The 20,574-nt window shown below is 40.8% G+C and overlaps 1 protein-coding gene and 1 long non-coding RNA gene across 2 annotated transcripts; one reads left to right on the top strand and one right to left on the bottom strand.

The window, feature by feature from the left end:
- Positions 1–273: 273 nt before the first annotated feature.
- Positions 274–2,777, bottom strand: LOC131303986 (uncharacterized). The gene is made up of 3 exons (XR_009192279.1): positions 2,477–2,777; positions 2,161–2,226; positions 274–1,851 (listed from the first exon to the last, which is right to left on the bottom strand). It is a non-coding gene; the product is annotated as an uncharacterized LOC131303986 (long non-coding RNA).
- Positions 2,778–17,929: 15,152 nt separating this feature from the next.
- LOC131302949 (uncharacterized) lies at positions 17,930–18,532 on the top strand. Its single transcript, XM_058329743.1, has 2 exons — positions 17,930–17,989; positions 18,110–18,532. Exons 1-2 carry the CDS (start codon positions 17,930–17,932, stop codon positions 18,530–18,532), a joined length of 483 nt encoding a protein of 160 aa, XP_058185726.1.
- Positions 18,533–20,574: the final 2,042 nt, after the last annotated feature.

The following is a 20,574-nucleotide window of genomic DNA, read 5'->3' as shown; positions in this document are numbered from 1 at the left end:
GCACACACAAATAAATTATGAACTCAAGTTCAATATATCAACTCCTACTCAACGAATCCAACTATGTGGAAAACAATAATCAAAGCATATTCATTTTCCTATTTAACTTGAATCAGCAAATTAATAAAGAACAAACAATTTTCTAATCCCTAACGATTGTTCCAGTAATCTTCAAGCACAACGCAACACATTTGCATTACGTACTCAACAAATGAGCATGTGACATCACGCCAAGCCAGATGTGAACAATAAAGCTTCTTTATCTGAAAAAAAAGAGACAGAAAATAAGGAGCATAAATTAAACCTCAAAAAAATCATAGCTAGGGCTTCAAAACTTCAACAATGAACAGAGAGATCGATAAGAGAGGGAGTTGGGGGTGGTGGTCGCCGGAGATCGCCGGAGGTTGATAGGTAGTCATCGGTGGTCGATGATGCTTGGGAATGCAATTTCGAAGGTCGTCGGATATTGGGGAGAGTCCGGAAGTGTTGTCGGAGGGTCATCAATATCTGGGTTGCTTCGTTGGAAACAAACGAAAAAAGAAAGAGAGAAAGAGGAATCCAAATGAAACGGGAATGATCGTTAGCTCATGTAATGATTCACATATACCTCATTGCACGCACGTTCCAAATTATATGGCTACATGCCCTAACCCAACTGGCTTGAAAATAAGGTTCATATTCTAATTGGTCAATGTGCACCAAAATCACGAAGAATAGGACTTTAACAAACAAAGGAAAAGAGAAATACCACTTAATAGGTGGCAATTTCCTATATCAGAAAGTTCACAGAGGGTCTCTACTATATTAGAAAGTTCTACACACACACTCAGAAGATCTTGAAAGAATTTCAGTCGTCCCTGTCCGTTAAGAAGAAGAAATAATCACTTTACCAGCTCTCATTAGGTGGCATCCCAAAACAGTTTTAAGTAATCCTAAGCTAGCCCTCCTCTTTCACTAAGGTCATTAAAAAAAAGACTGAAATAAGAGAATTATTGAAAAATAGAGAACTTTATAACATAGCGCACTTGTAACGGTTCTACTACTTCATGTACCCCAAAAGAAAGAAAACAAACCCAGCAATAACATCACTCGCAATAAAATAGACAAAAGATGAAGAGCAGTACCATGAAATGAGTGTTTTCTAAAATGAACATAAGGACATAAATTACTGGTTAAAGCATCTCCAAGACTCTAACTCTTACTCTATCTTTTGAGCAAATCCAAAAATTGAGTAGAAATCCATTTAAGCTCATTGCAACACTTGATTCGAAAAAGTGAATTCATATTAGAGGGTTAGCGAAGTCAAAAATCACCAACATTCATTCGATATTTTCAATCAGCATCCTTAGGCTTACAAATCAGAGCCAAATATCTATTTTCGATAAAAACAGGGCAACAATAGGACAACAACTAAATAGAAATTGTAAACTTCTACCTTGGTTAGGCTCCAAAAATTAAAGGTCCAGTAACCACACACAATTAGGGCTCCATCTGGTCACCGAATGATACATGAGAAAAGAAGGGGGAGAAAAACATAATGAGACCTAACAACGCACCTAGAATACAGAAAATGGATTCTAGCAGCGCTTTATGTTCCTCAACTAACATAGTAGAAAATGAATTCCACAAAGGAATCGACTCCCATCTGCTAGAATACATGGTTAGTGCTTTTGTAAATGTTCTTGAATCTTAAGGAGCAGAGGCAAAAATGTCTCCTCGGCCACGAAATATGTAAATGTTCTTGAAGCCTATCCTAAATGGCTTGAAAGTTCCAATAGATTTGGTTAATTCCAAAGCTTTTGTCGCCAGATGAAATTATAAATCCAAAAGAAACATTTTTGCTTAGATTACCTACATAAAAACTACTCTGTATCTTTCTTTTTTTTAAAAACCAACTTAGTGCAACACTCAACTTCAGTCAATGTTATAGAGCAGGAAGAAACTAACCAAGCAATATAGACTCCAATGAAACAATTACTGTTTTCGAGAGTAAGCTTCCAATTAGATTCAAAGAAATGTGAAGCCAGCAGTGCGTAATTTTATAGACTCCAATGAAAGTCATCTTGTATGTTTTACCACAACAAAAAAATAAGTAATTGATGCATGCATAATGAATGAAGTAAGATCAATTTAAAACAAATAATAATCAAAACTACTTACCCATCCCTAGATAGATCAGCTTCGCATGTAAATAACTCCATGCATCGATCAATCCCCAATCTAACTCTGTGGAGATCAATTCTTGGCTGAAATCAAAGTCCAAATCAAGAAATCCAAAGTAATCTGCCCGAGTAGCTAATTTTTTTTTTCCTCTTCAAATAAAAAATATGGATACTTGTATACACAGATAGTGGGTTTACGATTACGGGTTTCGGAGTTTGAGGATTGGGGTTTGGGATTTTTCTAAAAATCCATCACCATCTTTGACGCAGAGAGAGAGAGAGAGAGAGAGAGAGAGAGAGAGAGAGATAGATACCTCGAGAGGTGGTGTGGTGATGGAGAGGGCCGGTGCCGCTGATGGAGAGGTGGTGTGGTGCTGGTGGTGGTGGGTCGGACCGTCGGAGGGAGAGAGAGGGAGTCAACAGAGGGGTTTAGGCCGGCCGGTGGTGCTAGGAGAGCGATCCGAGAGAGAGAGAGAGAGAGAGACGGGGAGCATGAGGTATGGGGCTAGGGTTTCCAAAAAGTCTACGTTTCATATTTAATTTGAAAATCAAATCAAAATCTTACCAAAATTCCATTTAGGATAGCCCTTGGATGGATTAAGTATTTACGGGCCTACCATTGTAAAATGGAGGGGTAGATTTATGGAGGGGACAAATCTGGAGCGTTGGTTGTCTTTTAAATCAAACACAGCTCTGTTTTATTATATACTAGTGGATGCCCGTGTCTGAAGACACGGCTTGAACGATTCAAACAAATACTGGACATTCAACCAAATATATCAACCCCTACCCAATGAATTAATTCAACTTTGCGGAAAATAATAACCCAAACAAATTTATTGACCTATTTAACTTGAATCAGCAAGTGAAGAGCAAAAAATTTTTCAATTTCTAACTTCTGTATGCACAAACTCAAATGCATAAAACTTTGATAAAATAAAAAACACCATCCAAACATCAATGCAAACAAAAAATCTATATTGCTTTTGGGTAGGTAAAAAAATCAATAATAATAAAATGACAAAAATATATGGTTGTATACCATTTTTCTTGCCTACGATGTGTCCCCAGAAAGCGATTATGATTAGGGCAATCCAAACATTGATATCTATCAATAGATAATAGAGAAAGCCCGTTCCCAGTTAACAAAAGCTTGTACCAAATTAAGATTAGGCAAAAATCAAATTAAGATTAGGGAAAAATCACACATCGCGTGAGCAAACATTACAATAGATTAAATTCATGCCTTTACCTTGGTTGATGTTTGGTGTGCTCAGAAGAACCTTAGCAAATCTGTAAACGACGTCTAAAACCATAGAAATCCATGAATTTTTTTGGGATACGTAAGAAAGTAAAATCATAGAAACGTTATGTAAATCACACTCACTTTGGTTGCATATGATCTCCCCGTTGAATGCCTCTAAGAACAAACTAACCATCTCTCTATTAGAAATTCCATAAATTAAGAATGAAATGATTAGCTGTAAATCTTCTTTTTTTAAAAGTTTCTTATAAGTGAGCCTATCCGTTAAACAATTTTTTGATCAGTGGATACCTATACATATATGGAGATTATGAGATCAATCATAAAATTACCTTGCTTGAAAGAGACCAACTAAGACGCATAGAACAAACTCGAATTCATAAATCTTGATCAAATCAAAAAATACTGATGTACCAATAGTTTGAGTAATGTATGAATAGACATTTTTGTTCAATTGTGTTACTGATTATCCCATTTGGAAATCTCATAAGACCCGTGCTATTCACGATTTTGATGACGGCAAATAACTTGAAAGTCATAGAATTTCATAACCAAATGGATAGAAAAAAAGTAAAATCATTATGTGAGGGCAATCATGATTAACTTTTACCAAATCCTGATTTATTATAAGGGTAAAAAAAAAAAAACTTCTTCATTCGATCCTATAGAATGAACTTCTTCATTACCAATGCACTTTTGGATTGCTCGAATTGAAACCCTCTCCCTCCTTGTATGTTCTAAAAAAAAAGATTCAAACATTATACTCAGTACAGCCGTCACTCCAATTTGAACCGAGCGTAATCGAATTTTTTTGGAGTTGAACTTAACAAATTGAACTGGGAAAAAAAAAAAGAACTGGAAAAAAACGAAGTAAAGAGCTATACCTGTAGTGAAAGAATTGGAGAGAGGGCGATAGTCAGAGAGACGGAAAAGAGAACTGAAAAGAAAATGTTTAGGGAGAGAGAGAGAGAGAGAGAGAGAAACAATTAGGGGGAGAGAGGGAGATAAAAAAAAAATGAAAGAACTGGAAAAAAACGAAGTAAAAAGCCATACCTGTGGTGAGAGAATTGGAGAGAGGGCGAGAGTCAGGGAGAAATGTTTAGGGAGAGAGAGAGAAAGAGAAACGATTAGGGAGAGAGAGAGATATAAATTTGTTTCACCCAATTTGTATTGTTCAATCAATAGCAAATTTGCCTTACCCGATTTGTATTTCCATTATAGCACTCACCAATCAACGGCAAATTCATAAATCATCCATTTGTATTTCAGAAATACTCACCCAATCAACGGCAAGTCTTTACAATCAAGTCTTTAATTACACCCAAATCAACTACAATCGGCAATTTTGGCAATTTCGGAAATCATTACAATCAACTACAATCGGCAATTTCGGAAATCATTACAATCGGCAATAGGTAAATTGGATAGAAAAAAAGTAAGTCATTACAATCGAAAATCATTACAATAGGCAATCGGATCTTTAAGTCAATCAACGGCAATCAGATCTTTAAGTCAATCAACGACAAGTCTTAATTTAACCGATGGATAAATTAAGTTTTTTTTTTTTTACCCTCACAACAAATCAGGATATTAGGATTTGGTATAAAACTTTCTTGTCATATTATATAGATTTCATTATTTTTATTTCAAATTTTGGCTGATTATAGCATTAGGATTAGTCACTAATTTCCGAAATATTATTATTAGTCAATAAAAAAGAGAGTTGAGATTAGGATTATGATTAGTCAATAAAAGAAAGGCATGATTGAATTAATTTCCGGAATATAGCATTAGGATTAGGATTATGATTATACAATATTGGATGATTAAACAATCATGCCTTTCCTGAAAATTGGTTGATTATACAATTAGCATTAGGATTATACAATCATGCCTTTCCGGAATATACAATTTTGGCAGATTATAGTAGTGTACATAATTTGGAAGTTTGGAAAACATTTACATTATTGTAGATTTATATATTAGGAAATATTCATTCGATCCGACGGCTACAAAGTTAATAGGAAGTATAATCAAACGGTTGTAGAGGGTGCTCTGTTTTTATGAATAGACATTGTAGATTTATACATTAGGAAATATTCATTCAATCCGACGGCTACAAAGTTAATAGGAAATAAGATCGAACGGTTGTAGAGGGTGCTCTGTTTGTATGAATAGACATTTTAATAGAAAACCGCCATGTTTTATAATATAGATATATATATATATATATATATATATACACACACACACACACACACACACACACACAGAGTCAATCTCAAATGAGGGAGTCCTTATTTTAGTTAAAATGCGGACCTCCTCATTTCTCCTATTTTCCAATCGAATTTCGATGATCCGAGCCGCTCAATGTGTTCAGAATGTGATTTTAAGGGTATCCGCGAGAAATCAGCAAAAAAAAAATGACCTCGAAGGGCTTCATCCGAGCAGTTTTTGTTTGAACCGTTCGATAAAAAACAAACAAAAACTGCTCGGATGAAGCCCTTCCCGGTCATTTTTTTTGCTGATTTCTCGCGGGTACCCTTAATATCACGTTCTAAACACATTGAGCGGCTCGGATCATCGAAATTCAATCGGAAAAGGAAGGTCCGCATTTTATTAAAATGAGGTGGTCCTTACGGGAGACGGACTATATATATATATATATATATATATATATATATATATATATATATATATATATATATATATATATATATATAGGTTAAATATAATATATCTCTTGAAGTTAACATAGAACTCTACCTTGCCAGAGTGGTAATGGTACAACATATAAAGATAGTGAAGTTGGTGTTCAATTCCCCCTAACCACTTTTTTTTCCATGTTATCCTACTATTTAATTTCGCTAAAATTCTCACAAGATTTGTAATGTTTTCAACTAATTGAAAAGGTACGTGATGCGTGTGGACATTGAATTTTTACTTGACTTATTTAAACACATTTTTTAAAAAAGACTAATGTGGTACGACTATGTACTTATGGGTATGCAAAAAAAAAAAAAAAAAAAAACTTTATACAAATACTGTTAAAATTGCAATTTAAAGAATGGTCGGTTTGGATAAAGAATAGTAAGCAAAAGTTAGATATAAATACAAAAAAGTCTCCTATACCATTACATATCATTAGCATGGTGCAGTGGTCATCACAAATTGTGAAAAGTTCCAAGGGCTTGAATTCAATTTCCAGGACCCTCTATCCCTTGTTTTTTTCTTTATTTTTTCATTTTTGTTCTAACTCTTTCATTTATTTCTTCATTTTCGTTCTACCTCTCTTCCTTTTATTTTTTATTTATTTTTGTTCTACCTCTTTCTTTTATTTCTCCATTTTTGTTCAATCCCTTTTTGTTTTCCTCCCAATCCACAATATTATGAAAATTAAATTACTATATCTTTTAGTTTACTTGCTCTTGACTTTGACATTAATCTTACAGTTGACACCGCGACAGTTGAAAGAGTATTTTTAACCATATTGTGAAAAATCGGTTGTGGAATAGAATGAATGATCAATATTTAATAGTTAAACGATAATTTAGTGGTATACATACAGAGAAGTATTTTTTAAGATTGTGAATAATAAGTGACCCCAATATATAAAATTCCTGAGTCCGACACTGCTCCTACCCGCAAGGGGTAAAAAAATTTGGTTTCCAACCCACAAGCTTGCTTTGAATCTTTTCAATAACGAATTGGAAGGATTGTTTGGTAGGACAATCATGGTGAATAGGACATCTGAGGTACTTACCAAGGTTATTTGTTAGAGGGATTCGAAGGGTACAGGATAAGGATAATTATTTTTTGTCTTCCTCAAGAGTGTTATTGGAGAAAAACAGCACTCTATATTTGGTCCATTTGGACAAGCTAACCTTTTGTCCCGAAATGGTGCAAAACTCATCGAGGACTATACAGAGAGTCTCACAATTTGCTTGGGTGGCTTGTGCAAAAAGAATCAAATCATCAGGAAAAAAAAAACAAGTGTGTTAGTTTGGGGCCACTTCTGGAGGGCTTGATTGGAGTCCATATATTATTGTTACAAGCATTGGTAATTTGGATGGACAAGTACTCCACAAAATGAAAATGTACGATGAAAGAGGATCACCTTGGCGAATATCCCTAGACGGGTAAAAAGTCTTAGTGATACTGCCGATAAATAAGGAGGATTGACGTGGAGGAGGTGGATATGACTGACATGATGATATCAATCCAAAGTGTGGAAAAATTAAAGAAAAAGAGCACTTTTCTAATGAAGCCCTATTCAAGTCTATTGACCATAGGCTTTTTCAAGATTAAATTTGATGAGCAATGTGGAACTATATATTTTCTTAACAGACAAACCGTAATTATTTGTATGAAAAAAACAAAGAGAGTATGCCATGGAATGAACTTTTTTTACAAAATCTCAATAAGTAAACTTTCAACTACCTCTCTAGTCAGCAATTGTCTAGTGGACGTAGTAAAGTGGAATTACTCTATTACCCTTCCGTGTTGAAAAAGAACTTTTAACTACTCCTGGCCATTATTATGGTCAAGTTTATATCTTATTCAGTTACCTAATTCTTGTTATATAGGATGCGATGTTACACTACTCTTTGAAGATAGGATAAGCATGTGGCACATGTTCGGACAATGATTTAAAACTGTCTTGTATCTTTGCTTTTTCGGTTGAGTTCCTTATACGCACTTGCAATTAGGTTTCTGACTTTCAGGGGATGGGCTCACCTCCTATTCCTTATCTATTTACGAGTGTGTAGACACTCCAATCTGGGCCTCGGAGATTCTTTGAATGTCCTGATGATAAAATAAAGGAAACAATACCTTTGATAGCTTGGATGAATGACTCCCTCAACCCAAAAGGCTCAAATAAAACCAAAAGCCCGAACCAAAAACCCAAAAACCTTAGACTGGACTTAGAATACCGCGCATAACACTTTTACACCGCACAGCGTAGTAAAAAATTATTACGACGTACGAGGTAATGAGGTTAACCGCACAACATTTCAAGTAAAGTTCTGGCTGGCTCAGAAAGCTGTCAACCATGCTCACTTAAGCCACAGCTACAAAATGACTTAGCTAAAAAAGGCACTTCTAACTCGCCTGGAAAAACACCTCCCCTATTTGAATTCAAAATCCTTGGCTTTTGCCTATAAATACACCCCTCCACTCAAGAGAAAATAGTCCCAAGCTCTCTAAAGAAAGGGCTCAGGCCTTGCTTCATAACCTTTTTCTCTCTTCTTGCCTTTACATCCACTCACTACTCCCGAGCCTTGAGAATGTTATTCCCAAAAGACATTCTTTAAGTACTTTACTACATTTTTCTCCTCACCATCAAAGTTAGTCTTTGATAAAACTGAAACTGAAAGCTGAAAAGTTAAGTACTGAAAGTTGAATGCTGAATTTTTTAAGATGAAGAACTGTTTGATAAACATATTAAGCACTGCATTAAAATTAATGAATTAATTTTAGTTCTAATTTTCTTTAGTTTTGGTGATTGTAGTGGTGGTGGTGGTGATGGAATGGTAGTGGTGAGGGTGATGGTGGGATGGTGGTGTGATAGTGACGGTGGAATGATGGTGGTGCAATGGTGACGTTATAGTGGTGGCGGTGGCGGTGGCGTGGTAGTAGTGGTACGGGTGTTGTGGTAATGGTGGTGGTGGCGGCGGTGGCAATGGTGGTGGTGGAGTGGAGTAGTGGTGGGTGGTAATAGTTGTGGTGGTGGTAGCATTGTGGTGGCGGTGGTGAAGTGATGGTGGTGGGGGTGCGTGGCGTGGAGTGGAGTGGAGTAGTGGTGGTGGTAATGGTTGTGGTAATGGTAGCGTTATGGTGGTGGTAGTAGAGTGGTGGTGGTGGCGGCGACGGCGGCGGTGTTGGTGGAGTGATGGTGGTTATGGTGGTGGTAGCGTGGTAGTGGTGGTAGTGGAATAGTGATGGTTGTGATGGTGGTTAGCGTGGTAGTGATTGTGGTGGTGGTGGAATGGAGGAGAGAGTGGTGGCGGTTGTGGTGGTGGTGGTGCAATGGTGGCGTTGTGGTGGTAGGGGTGATGTGGTAATGGTGGTGGCGGCAGAGTGATGGCGGTGATGGTGGTGTGGACTAGTGGTGAGTGGTAATGGTTGTGGTGGTGGTAGCGTGGTGGTGAAGTGATGGTGGTGGGGGTGGAGTGGAATGGAGTAGTGTTGGTGGTAATGGTCATGGTGGTTGTAGTGGAGTAGTGGTGGTGGTTGTGGAGTGATGGTGGTTGTGGTGGTAATGGCTGTGGTGGTGGTAGCGTTGTAGTGGAATAGTGATGGTTGTGGTGGTGATAACGTGGTAGTGGAGTAGTGATGGTGGTGGTGGAGTGGTGATGGGAGTGGTGGCGGTTTTGGTGGTGGAAGTGGTGGCGTTTGTGGTGGTGGTGGTTGAGTGACGATGGTGGTGGAGGATTGGTGGTGGTGGTGGTGGTTGAGTGCAAACATATAAGAATTCAGTCAAAATTAAGTAGTTCAAAACTACTTAATTTTTATCAACTTTTTACACTACATTTTAAGTGGCACTTAATCGGTTAAGTAACATAAAATGTGGTTATCAAACCTACTTAATCACTTATTACTTAATTATTTCAGTTTTAAGTGCTGAATATGGGATATCAAACAACCCCTAACTTTGAGATCTCATCCACCAAAATACCCAACTACCACTCACACCCACACCTATCTTTTCTCATCCGATCTCGTCCACCCACATCATTCATCCGCTATCATTTCTCATCATCCATCCCCATTCAAGCTCAAGATCAAAGGTAAAAACCAAGTTTTGTTGGGTCAGGCTCTGTCCTGGCCCTGAGGGGGCTTTCCTGCCGTTAGGCTTAACCCCTTTTGGTTAAGTTTTGACTTAAAAATCATTTCCAGAAAATAAAACAGCCACTATGCTGAAGATACCATGCCGTGTGGCGCTTTGATCCGTTGCACGACATTGTATGTTCGAAGTGGCCTTTTGTTAGCAGCTACTTTCTTGTTCAAACTGTCTGGATCATGACCATCCTTCGTTAAGCTTGTTTTCGTTGTTGATATGTCTGTCATTAGCGCTATCAGAACAAGACCATGTCTACAAGCCATGTTTTATCTTATAAACAAGGTTTTCTTAATCATCTCAAGCGATTAAATATGTCAAAAGTTGTTTTATGTTCAAGGCTTGAAGAAATGGTACTGTTCCGAGACAATCCAGTGTTTGTACATCTTCTGATGTTTTTGAAAAATGGCGCACGAGGTTTAAATTATGCCGGGCGATGTTCTGGATGCTGATGACAGTCTAGTAATAAAACGAGTACCCCGCACGGCGTAGTGTGATGCCATGCGCGGCATTGTGGTATGCCGTATGATGGGTGGCCGTAGTCCAAGCAGTTTGTTGAGTAGTTCCTTTTTCTTTTTCTTTTTCCTTCTTCTTTTCTTCCTGGCATCATTCTTATCATTCATGTACAGTAAGCACCATGTACACGCCAATGTGATATATTCCCCGTGTCCCTTCCCCTCTTACTTGCTTTATTAAAGAATTTGATTTTCTAAAAGATATTTAAAATTGCTCCTTTTGAAAATGCTTAGTAGAGACCGATTTACCAGGTGAAAGGGGTACTTTTTCTTAACAAACTCTTCTCCATTCGTAACGTGGCTCCCGGACCCAAAGTCTTGACGTTTTCGCTAGACCAAAAGTCTTTTTCCAAACGAGTTCTCGGTTTCTTGGATCATCCATCTCAAAAATCTTGGTGGCGACTCTTCGAGCACCCGCCGGTCTGGTAGCCACAGTGGCGACTCTGTTGGGGAGATTCTATTATTCGAAACTTTGGAATTTTTTTTTTCAAAGAATTGAATAATTTTCAAGAGCCAAGCTTGAAAGACATTTTCAAAGGGGAAATTTTAATATCTTTTGGAAAATAAAACTCTTTTATCCTGTACACTCTGCACCACACAAGCCCCGCCAGTGTGTTTTGGCAATATTGCCCGATTTACCGGTGACAAGCTATCCCGGGATGCCTTGCAACCCTCGACGATGATGAGCCATCGTACTGTTCGACCACTGTCTTGCAATACACTTGACAATGAGAAGTACTACTTGACTCTTGTCCGGGGAACCCTGTTGAGACCCAAACCAGCCTTTGCACTTGTACATAACTGTAGAACCATCCAACTAAGACAGGAACCCGTGGTTAGGACTTATGTGATATATCATGTTTATGTACTTCTCTTTTCTGTACATGCATATCATTAATGCAATTTAATGCATCATTGCATCGTGCAGGTTAAAGGATAGGACTCCCTTAATACTCGGTCAGTTTAGGAGACTCTAAATCTATGGAGTTTGAGATACCTCTAGTGTTTGCCGTGCCCGAACGACTCCCTTGATCCAGGATTGGCCTTAAGTGTGTGCGTATCTGGATTCTAGCGGTCATATTGCTCTGCCTCGGATAGTCAAGTTAAGGAGATTGGCTCTGATTCTGAAGCATTCGGAATTTAACCTGCCTTACAACACCTAGCCGGATTGTTGGAAATCTTCTGTAGAAACACCTTAGGCGAGGTCCGGATCGCGGTAGGTCTTAGGCCTAATTTCTATGAGGCACGAGGAAGGGTAGGGCGAGTATTCGTGATGAGTTGAAAGTTTTCTCTTTCTGCTTTGTTGCCAGTTCTGAAACATTGGTCGTTCGCAAGAAGAAGCTGTACCCAATTGGTTTCGTCCACTCCGAAGACTGGTTCGCGTAGACACCCTGAAAGGCACTCAGTTGTTTGAGGTTCAAGTAGTACAGGAAGGACAACTGTCAACAGAAACACCACAAGAACCCTCAATAGAGATACCACTTGAAAATTCCTTACCAATGGCCGACCAAGGAGATGGAGTAGAGGAGCTTAGGCAAAACATGGCTGCTTTGGATACCCAACTCAAACAGTCTATCGCCAATGTTGATGCACAACTCAAGACCTCCGCTGCATCTATGAATAATGACATGATCATGGTGATGGAGGCCATGCAAGAAATTAGTGATAAGTTTCAAACCAAACCCCCTCCATAGTATGAGCAGCCCAAAGAAGAAGCATCAGCTACGGATCCTAAGCTGGCTGCTCTTATTACCAAGATCGGCAAGTTAGAGGAGTTTGTCCAAGAAACCAGGCAACTTGGGAAAGGAGAAGTCGACATGAACAATCTGTGTTTATTCCCGAACACCAAGTTGCCAAAAAAGTTCAAAGGCGTGGACTTTGCGAAGTTTGACGGCAGTGGTGATCCAAAGGCACACCTTCAGGGATATGTTGGCTCTCTCACCATGCGAGGAATTGAAAAGGAAGTCATGGCACAATTATTCCATGAGTCTCTGTCTAGTCCAGCTTTGCAATGGTTCCTTACTCTTGAACCATCCAAAAAAAGGACTTGGGAAGATATTGGGACAGCCTTTGTAGCTCAATATGATTTCAATGTTGATCTAAAAATGACCACGAGAGAGCTAGAAAGCACTAAGATGGGTGAGAAAGAAAGCTTCGCTGATTTTGTAAAACGTTGGAGGGCCAGGGCCGCCCAAATGCAAAACAAGCCAGATCTTAAGGAGAAAATACGAATCATTACAAAGAACTTGTCAAGCTCTTTCGCCTATACACGGTTCTTTCCTAGGCCGCCCCAAATTTCGAAACTTTCTATGACTCTAGATTGGCTGTAGAGGAAGCTTTGCAAGATGGCACCCTAGAGAAAAAGGAAATGGGGTCAAAGTACAAAAGAGCATATTCTGGTAACAATAACGTTCTTTCCGGGAATGTGAATTAGGCCGGAACTTCATCCGCCAAGCTCGTAGAAGTGAACCAAATTTTCGAAAAACCAAAATCCCAAAATCGAACCTTCACCCAATTCAGCACCCCAAGATTTGCATTAATTAAGAAGCTCATAGAGATCCGGGTGTTGAAACCTTTTCAACCACCACAAACCATTCCACCAAACCTAAACCAAAGTGTCTACTATGAATTCCATCAGATGCCTGGCCATACCACCGACAATTGCATTCGCCTTCGTTATGAGATCCAAAACTTCATTGACAATAAGGTTATTGACACTCCACCTCTAGATGAACCAAATACCATTTCAAAACCTTTACCACAACATAACACCCCCTTTCATAACAACCAAATCACCTTAACCCCAGATCAAACCACCCAAGATTTTGATCCAACCCTTTTCATTACCTCTAATACTGAACCTAAGCCAATTGTGAAAATTTTCGAGAAAATTGCTCTTTGATTTCTGTGGGAATGGGAAAATACGTGGGGAGACCTCGTTTCAGATTGGGAAGAATTCAAAGCAGCCAACTTTCAGAGGGATGCTGAACCACCATTCGAGCCTGGATGGGAAGCTGATTGGCAGAATGTTCATGCTGACCCTCTCGATGGACTTTCTCTATACATGATGTTCGAAGGCCAGAACGAGAACTATCAGATCCCTCAAGAAGTCCCCGAGTTGGAATGGGACCCAACCCCCACCAATAAATATCAGCTTTTAGCCACGGATGACCTGCTGGATATGTTTTCTCTACCTACAATGTTTGCTGAAGAATACCAATCCGAGATAACAGCCAGTGGTTGGCCAGAATTTGTTCCAGACTTCTACCATCTCAATAATTTTGATGACTACGTCGGCCATACCCCATGGCATCCGAATCTAGGGCTCCCAGAGCCAGAGGAAGAGGTTGCCAGTAGCGAGTTTAACCCCATGGATTACATTGTGGAAAAAGCAGAATCAGAACCATTAGTCACCTTCCTAGAGGACGTTGATATCGCCATGATGAACTTGTGGGAAGACAAACCAGGAGCCAAAGCGAGTCCATGGGCCAACTCCGAAGTTATCAACATAAAAGTGGGAAATGAGGAATGGACTGTGAACAAGGTAGTAATGAAAGTTGAGCAATGGAAACCAGAAGACCTTTAAGAAGATCTGGTTATCGCTGATCTAGCATCCAACCTCCAGGATACCACCATTGGAACCAAGCGCAAGGCTCCGATCGACTTATGGAGTGAAGAATCAAAGTATCGCTAGATTGACCACCTGACCAGGAGTTGCCGTATCTATCAACCTCCAAATCGGAGAATCCTCTAACCCCGTAGCTTCACCAGCCAAAGAGCCCTCAAACCCTTTCACTACCCCGACCAAAAACACTTTCCAACCTTTTGCTCCGCCAACCAAAGAGCCTTCCCGTCCCAAGAAAAACTCTAAAGGGATGGTCAAGTAACAGCTCGAACAGACTCAAGCTAAAATGTCTGTTTGGGATGTACTTGTTCATTCCACTCGCCATCGAGAAGGGCTCATCCAAGCCTTCTCCCATCTGAAAGTTCCCTCCCGTATAACCCCAGATGAACTCGTGGCACTCATCAAGACCATACCCATCAAGCATGCCATAACCTTCATCGATCGAGATCTGCCTACCGAAGGAACAGACCACAATAGGCCACTCCATGTCACTTTGAAATGTCATGGTAAATGGGTTCTAGTGATCCTAATCGACAATGGGTCAGCCATCAACGATTGCCCGCTCTGTGTTGCTTACTACTTAGGGTACAAAACTAAGGACTTCTCTCCATCGGAAGTCAAAGTCCAAGCATATGACGACACTCGTTGCAATGTGGTTGGAACCCTCATGCTCTCTATGACTTTCGAATCTTATCAAACTGAGGTGGAATTCAATGTGGTGAGCATCCCTGCTTCCTTCAACTTGTTGTTGGGAAGGCCCTGGTTACATCAACTGAACATTATGGCTGTACCCTCCACCCTTCACCAGAAGATCCATTTGGGACTTGAGATAGGAATGCTCACTATTCATGGAGACTCTGGGATCCGCGCACCTACTGAAGACAATGCCCCACTTTTGGAAATCCAGTATGGGGAAGAAGACATTGCTCTAGGAGGCTTTTTGTTGGATACTTCCAATGCTGTCTTTTCGGTCAGGATTGATGAAGATTTTGTCATTAGCAATATCGCCGTAAAGATAATGAAAAAGATGTCCTACATGCCAGGTCTAGGGTTAGGAAAGAACCTGCAAGGACCTGCAAAGTTTGAAGCCTGTGGAACTCTGATGCGCACTACTGGCCTTGGCTATTTGATCTCAGGCGGCAGTAAAGTGAAAAAGGGGGATAGACTTGAAGGCTACTTTGTTAAAGAGAAAGCAAAGCAGGTCTACCAAGGTCAGCCAGAACCGTTTTGAGATAAGAAAACTAATACTCTACTACCAGGGTTCGAGATATTCGCCAACGATGTTTGGCCAGAAAGTGAAGAAGAATTCGAGGTTGCCAAAGAATAGGAGAAACCAACTGATTCGATTGAGGTCTTTAACATGGGAAGTCTAGCGGTCCTGTTCAAGGAGGACGAACCAATGGGTACAGTCATGGAAGCTGAAGTATTGATGCTGGGACAGGAGGTCCCCGAAGATCCAACTTCGCTCATCATGGATGCCACGGGTAATTACAAAAAGTGGACTTTCATACCAAGTGCAACGTGCCAAGGGTCTGATTCTAAGTCCGAGTTTGAATCTGAGTCTTCTAAGTCTTCCGAGTCTGTTGAGTCTAAGTTGGTGCCTCTTGGCTTAGCTCCCCATGGTCTGTACTTTGAATTTGAGTCAACCCGTGTGTATGGTGCCCCCAAGGCTTTTGCTAATGGTGAAATAAATGAACCTGATTCCACTTACCTCCCTAATTTCGAAATAAATTGTGTCATCCCTGATGATGAAGAGATCGATTTCGATGTGGATATCCCTAAAGAAATCCGATCCCTAGTTGAAAGGGAAGATGAAAGGCATGCTCAGCCTATAAAAGAAGAAGTTGTTTTAATAAATTTGAGAGATGAAGGGAATCCCCGGATGATTCAAATTGGTTATGCGCTATCCGCAGAAGAGCGTCAAGCTCTCATAAGTTTGTTGAAAGAATTCGAAGATGTTTTCGCATGGTCGCATGCTGATATGCCTGGAATCGATCCTGAAATTGTGGAACACCGGATCCCCCTTTATCCTGATGCAAAACCCGTAAAACAAAAACTGAGACGCAAGAGACCTGATTGGACGCTTAAGATAATGGAAGAAGTCACTAAACAGATCAACGCAAGATTTCTAATGGTAACCGAATACCCTCAATGGATTGCAAACATTGTTCCTGTCCCTAAAAAGGATGGTAGAATTAGGGTTTGCGTTGACTTCAGGGATCTTAGCAAAGCAAGTCCGAAATATGACTTTCCACTACTGCACATTGATGTACTGGTTGACAATACCGCTGGGCGTGCTTTGCTTTCTTTCTTGGATGGCTTTTTAGGATACAACCACATCCTAATGGCCCTCGAGGATTGGGAGAAGACCACATTTGTCACTGAATGAGGAACTTTTTGCTATCGAGTAATGCCTTTCGGGCTAAAGAATGCAAGATCTACTTATCAGAGGGCCGTTATGACCTTGTTGCACTACATGATCCATAAGGAAGTAGAGGTTTACGTTGATGACATGATCGTTAAGGCCACGGAGCGAGAAGGACATTTACCTGCACTTAGAAAATTCTTTGCGAGGATCAGAAAATACCGGATGCACCTTAACCCGACCAAATGCACATTTGGAGTCACAGCCGGAAAAATGCTCGGATTCATGATTACCACCCTAGGAATCAAGGTCGATCCATCCAAAATCAAGGCTATTCTAGAAATGGAGCTGCCACGGTCCGAAAAGGATGTGAGAAGCTTCCTCGGCAAGGTGCAGTTTATTAGTCGGTTCATTGCCAAACTAACTTCGACCTGCGAACCAATCTTCCGCCTGCTCAAGAAAGGTGTGCCATTCATATGGGATGACAAGTGCCAGAAAGCTTTTGGGGCGATTCGGACTTATCTACAAAATCCATTGGTATTAATGCCTCCTGTGTCGAGAAAACCTTTGATCCTATACCTATCAGTCACTTCATCTTCTATGGGGTGTATGTTGGCACAGGAAAGAGACGATGGGGTTGAAAAGGCTGTCTATTACCTGAGCAAGAAGATGGTCGGATGCGAAGAGCGTTATACTCTGTTGGAAAAGACGTGCTGGGCACTCGTCTGGGCTTCTAAGAATTTGAGGCACTATATGCTAACCTATCCAGTAAGGCTAATTTCTCGAATGGACCCCCTCAAGTATCTGTTCGAGAAACCGGCCCTTACAGGAAGGATGGCACGATGGCTACTGATGTTAGCAGTATTTGAGTTAAAATACATCACTAGGAAGTCCCTAAAAGGAAGAGCAGTTGCTGAATTCCTAGTCGACTGCCCAGTTGAAGGAGGTGAAGATGCTGAGTTAAGTTTCCTGACGAAGACATAATGACACTAGCTGAAGATGTTTGAAAGTTATATTTCGACGGGGCTGCTAATCAGAAAGGGTTTGGAATTGGCGTGTTGCTAATAGCACCCGACAGATCTCACATTCTGCTTGCATTCAAGCTAAACTTTAAGGTCACCAACAAACAAGCAGAATACGAGGCTTGCATTGTAGGTATGGAAGCAGCAATCGAAATTGGCATAGAGAAATTGGAGGTGGTAGGAGATTCCAACCTGGTAGTGTCACAGGCCAATGGTGATTGGAAAGTCAAAGAGGAAAGCTAAAGCCATACCATCAAGATCTTGAGGATCTCATCCCTTACTTCAAACAACGTAACCTTTACTCATGTACCGAAGCTCAAGAATCAATTTGCGGATGCCTTGGCAACACTGGCATCCATGATCGAAATTCCTGTTGGTGTGAAGCTAAGGCTGATAGTGATCGAACAAAGGGATACGTCAGTATACCAACATGTCATGGCCATTGATGAGCCGGATGATGGTCACCCATGGTACTATGACATTTGGAGATTTGTAGAGAAAGGAGAATACCCCATTGAAGCAAGCAAGAAAGACAAAGTCGCTCTCCAGAGAATGGCAGCTCAGTACATCATTTGTGGAGGAAATCTATACCGGAGGTCGCACTGCGGCATACACAAGTTATGCACCCATGGTGCAAAGACAAAAAGGGTAATGGAAGAAATCCATGAAGGTGTGTGTGGTCCTCACATGAACGGCATGATGCTCGCCAAGAAGATCCTCAGGCAGGGATATTTCTAATCCACCATGGAGACAGAATGTGTAGAATACGTGCGGTGATGCCACAAATGCCAGATCCATGCCAATCTAACGCATGTCCCACCGTCCGAACTGCATCAAATGACCTCACCATAGCCTTTCTCGGTATGGGGAATCGACGTCATCGGAAGGATTGTGCCGGCGGCATCTAACGGTCACAAATTCATTTTGGTGGCCATTGATTACTTCACAAAATGGGTAGAAGCTGCTTCTTATGCCACTTTAACCTCGGTATAAGTTGCTACTTCATCAAGCAAAATGTCATCTACCGGTATGGAGTCCCTCAGGCGTTTGTGTCCAACAATGGGGTTCATTTCAAGGGACGAGCCAGGGAAGTCTTGGACGAGTTCCAGATCCAAGCACACAAGTCAACAACCTACCGGGCACAGACCAATGGAGCCATGGAAGCAGCTAACAAAACAATCAAAGCCATTTTGGAAAAAGACCATTCAATCCACGAGAGATTGGCATGAGCAGTTGCTGCTAGCTTTATGGGGGGTATCACATGTCCGTACGTACACCAACAGGAGCAACACCTTACTCTTTGGTCTACGGTATGGAGGCTGTACTTCCCATTGAGTTAAAAGTTCCATCTCTTCGGACTATGATCGAGTGTGAAGTCCAAGAGGCAGAATGGTTAAGCAATCGATTCGAAGAGCTCATTTTATTTGACGAATGCCGGTTGAGGGCTCTCTATCATATTCAAGGGTATTAGAGAAGGATTGTTCATGCGTTCAATAAGAAAGTGAGGCCTAGGGACTTAGCAGAGGGCAACATGGTCTTAAAAGAAATTCGGGCGCTAGTTTACGATCCACGCGGAAAGTTTTGACCAAAGTGGGCCGGACCATACATCATCAAGACCATTCTATTCGGAGGAGCTACGCAGCTCATTGACTTGGATGGAAACGAATTTTCAACTTTGGTCAACCTGGATCAACTCAAGTGCTACTATCCCTGAGAGAAGCTCCCTGGGCTGAAAACCGTAAGCGCAGGCAGACCCAGGTTAAAGTTAGAGCAAAATCCTGCTAGGTTGAAAACCCGCAAGGGCATCCTAGGCAAAAATTAAGGCATGCAATGAATGAGCTCGCTAGACTGAAAACTCGAAAGGGCGATACTAGGCAAAATTTAGAGCGCAAAAGGAGAGTGTCAAAACTAGAGTGAACCGTATCTTGAACTACGTTATGACTTGATTCCTTTGCTTTAAGGATACGTAGGCAGCCTTACTCTGAGGCCCAGTCACAATCAATCAAAATGAAAATCCAGGTTGAAAGAATTCAAAGCACTGAATTAAGGAAGGGGAAACCCTTCACAACTCATTTTATTGTAATAACTGCTTCTAGTACATAAGGCTGAGCACGACTTTTGAAAGCAAAAAGTGCGACATGATGAAAGCAGGTCCACAATTTATTCTATGGTCAGGGTAGTCGGGTTGAGTCAGTTTCCTTGAGCCCCGGCCCTCGCAGCAATATCCCTCTTGAGCCACTTCCGGTAGCTCCCGCGAACCATCATAGATGGGTAAGGATGCGCATCGGTTACCTCGTAAGTCCTCCAAAGTCACTGATAGTTGCAGAGAATGGGGTAGCGAAAGAGGGGCAGAACGACACCCACCACAACCTCTACAGGGGCTTCTTGTCTAAGGCCAAGCTGACGCTGAATCCGATAGGGAATATAGAAAGTGAAAGCCTCCAAACCAGCAAGGATGACCCAGTGGGGGCCCATAAAGTGCACTGTTACAGGGGGAAGTTCTAGCCACGGACACCTCCAAGAAATAGTCTCAGCTCGCAGATGCCTGAAGAAGTTGACCCACTCGAAAACTCGTATGTCCGGAAACTCAAAACATCGCAGGGACAGCAACCTAGCCTTGTACGCCTAATTACCAAGAGGGATGGTCAGCACATTCACCTTATCACAAAGCCAAATCTACAAAAGAGAGAAAAATAAGTAAGAAACCATAGGAAGCTGAACAGAGCATTGAGGTAAAATGAGAACGTGAGAAAAACCCAAAAAAAGGAGAGCTGAATGAG

This window comes from Rhododendron vialii, chromosome 10a (genome assembly GCF_030253575.1).
Source record: "Rhododendron vialii isolate Sample 1 chromosome 10a, ASM3025357v1".
NCBI lineage: Eukaryota > Viridiplantae > Streptophyta > Magnoliopsida > Ericales > Ericaceae > Rhododendron > Rhododendron vialii.
This window is presented reverse-complemented; position numbering and strand designations above follow the sequence as displayed.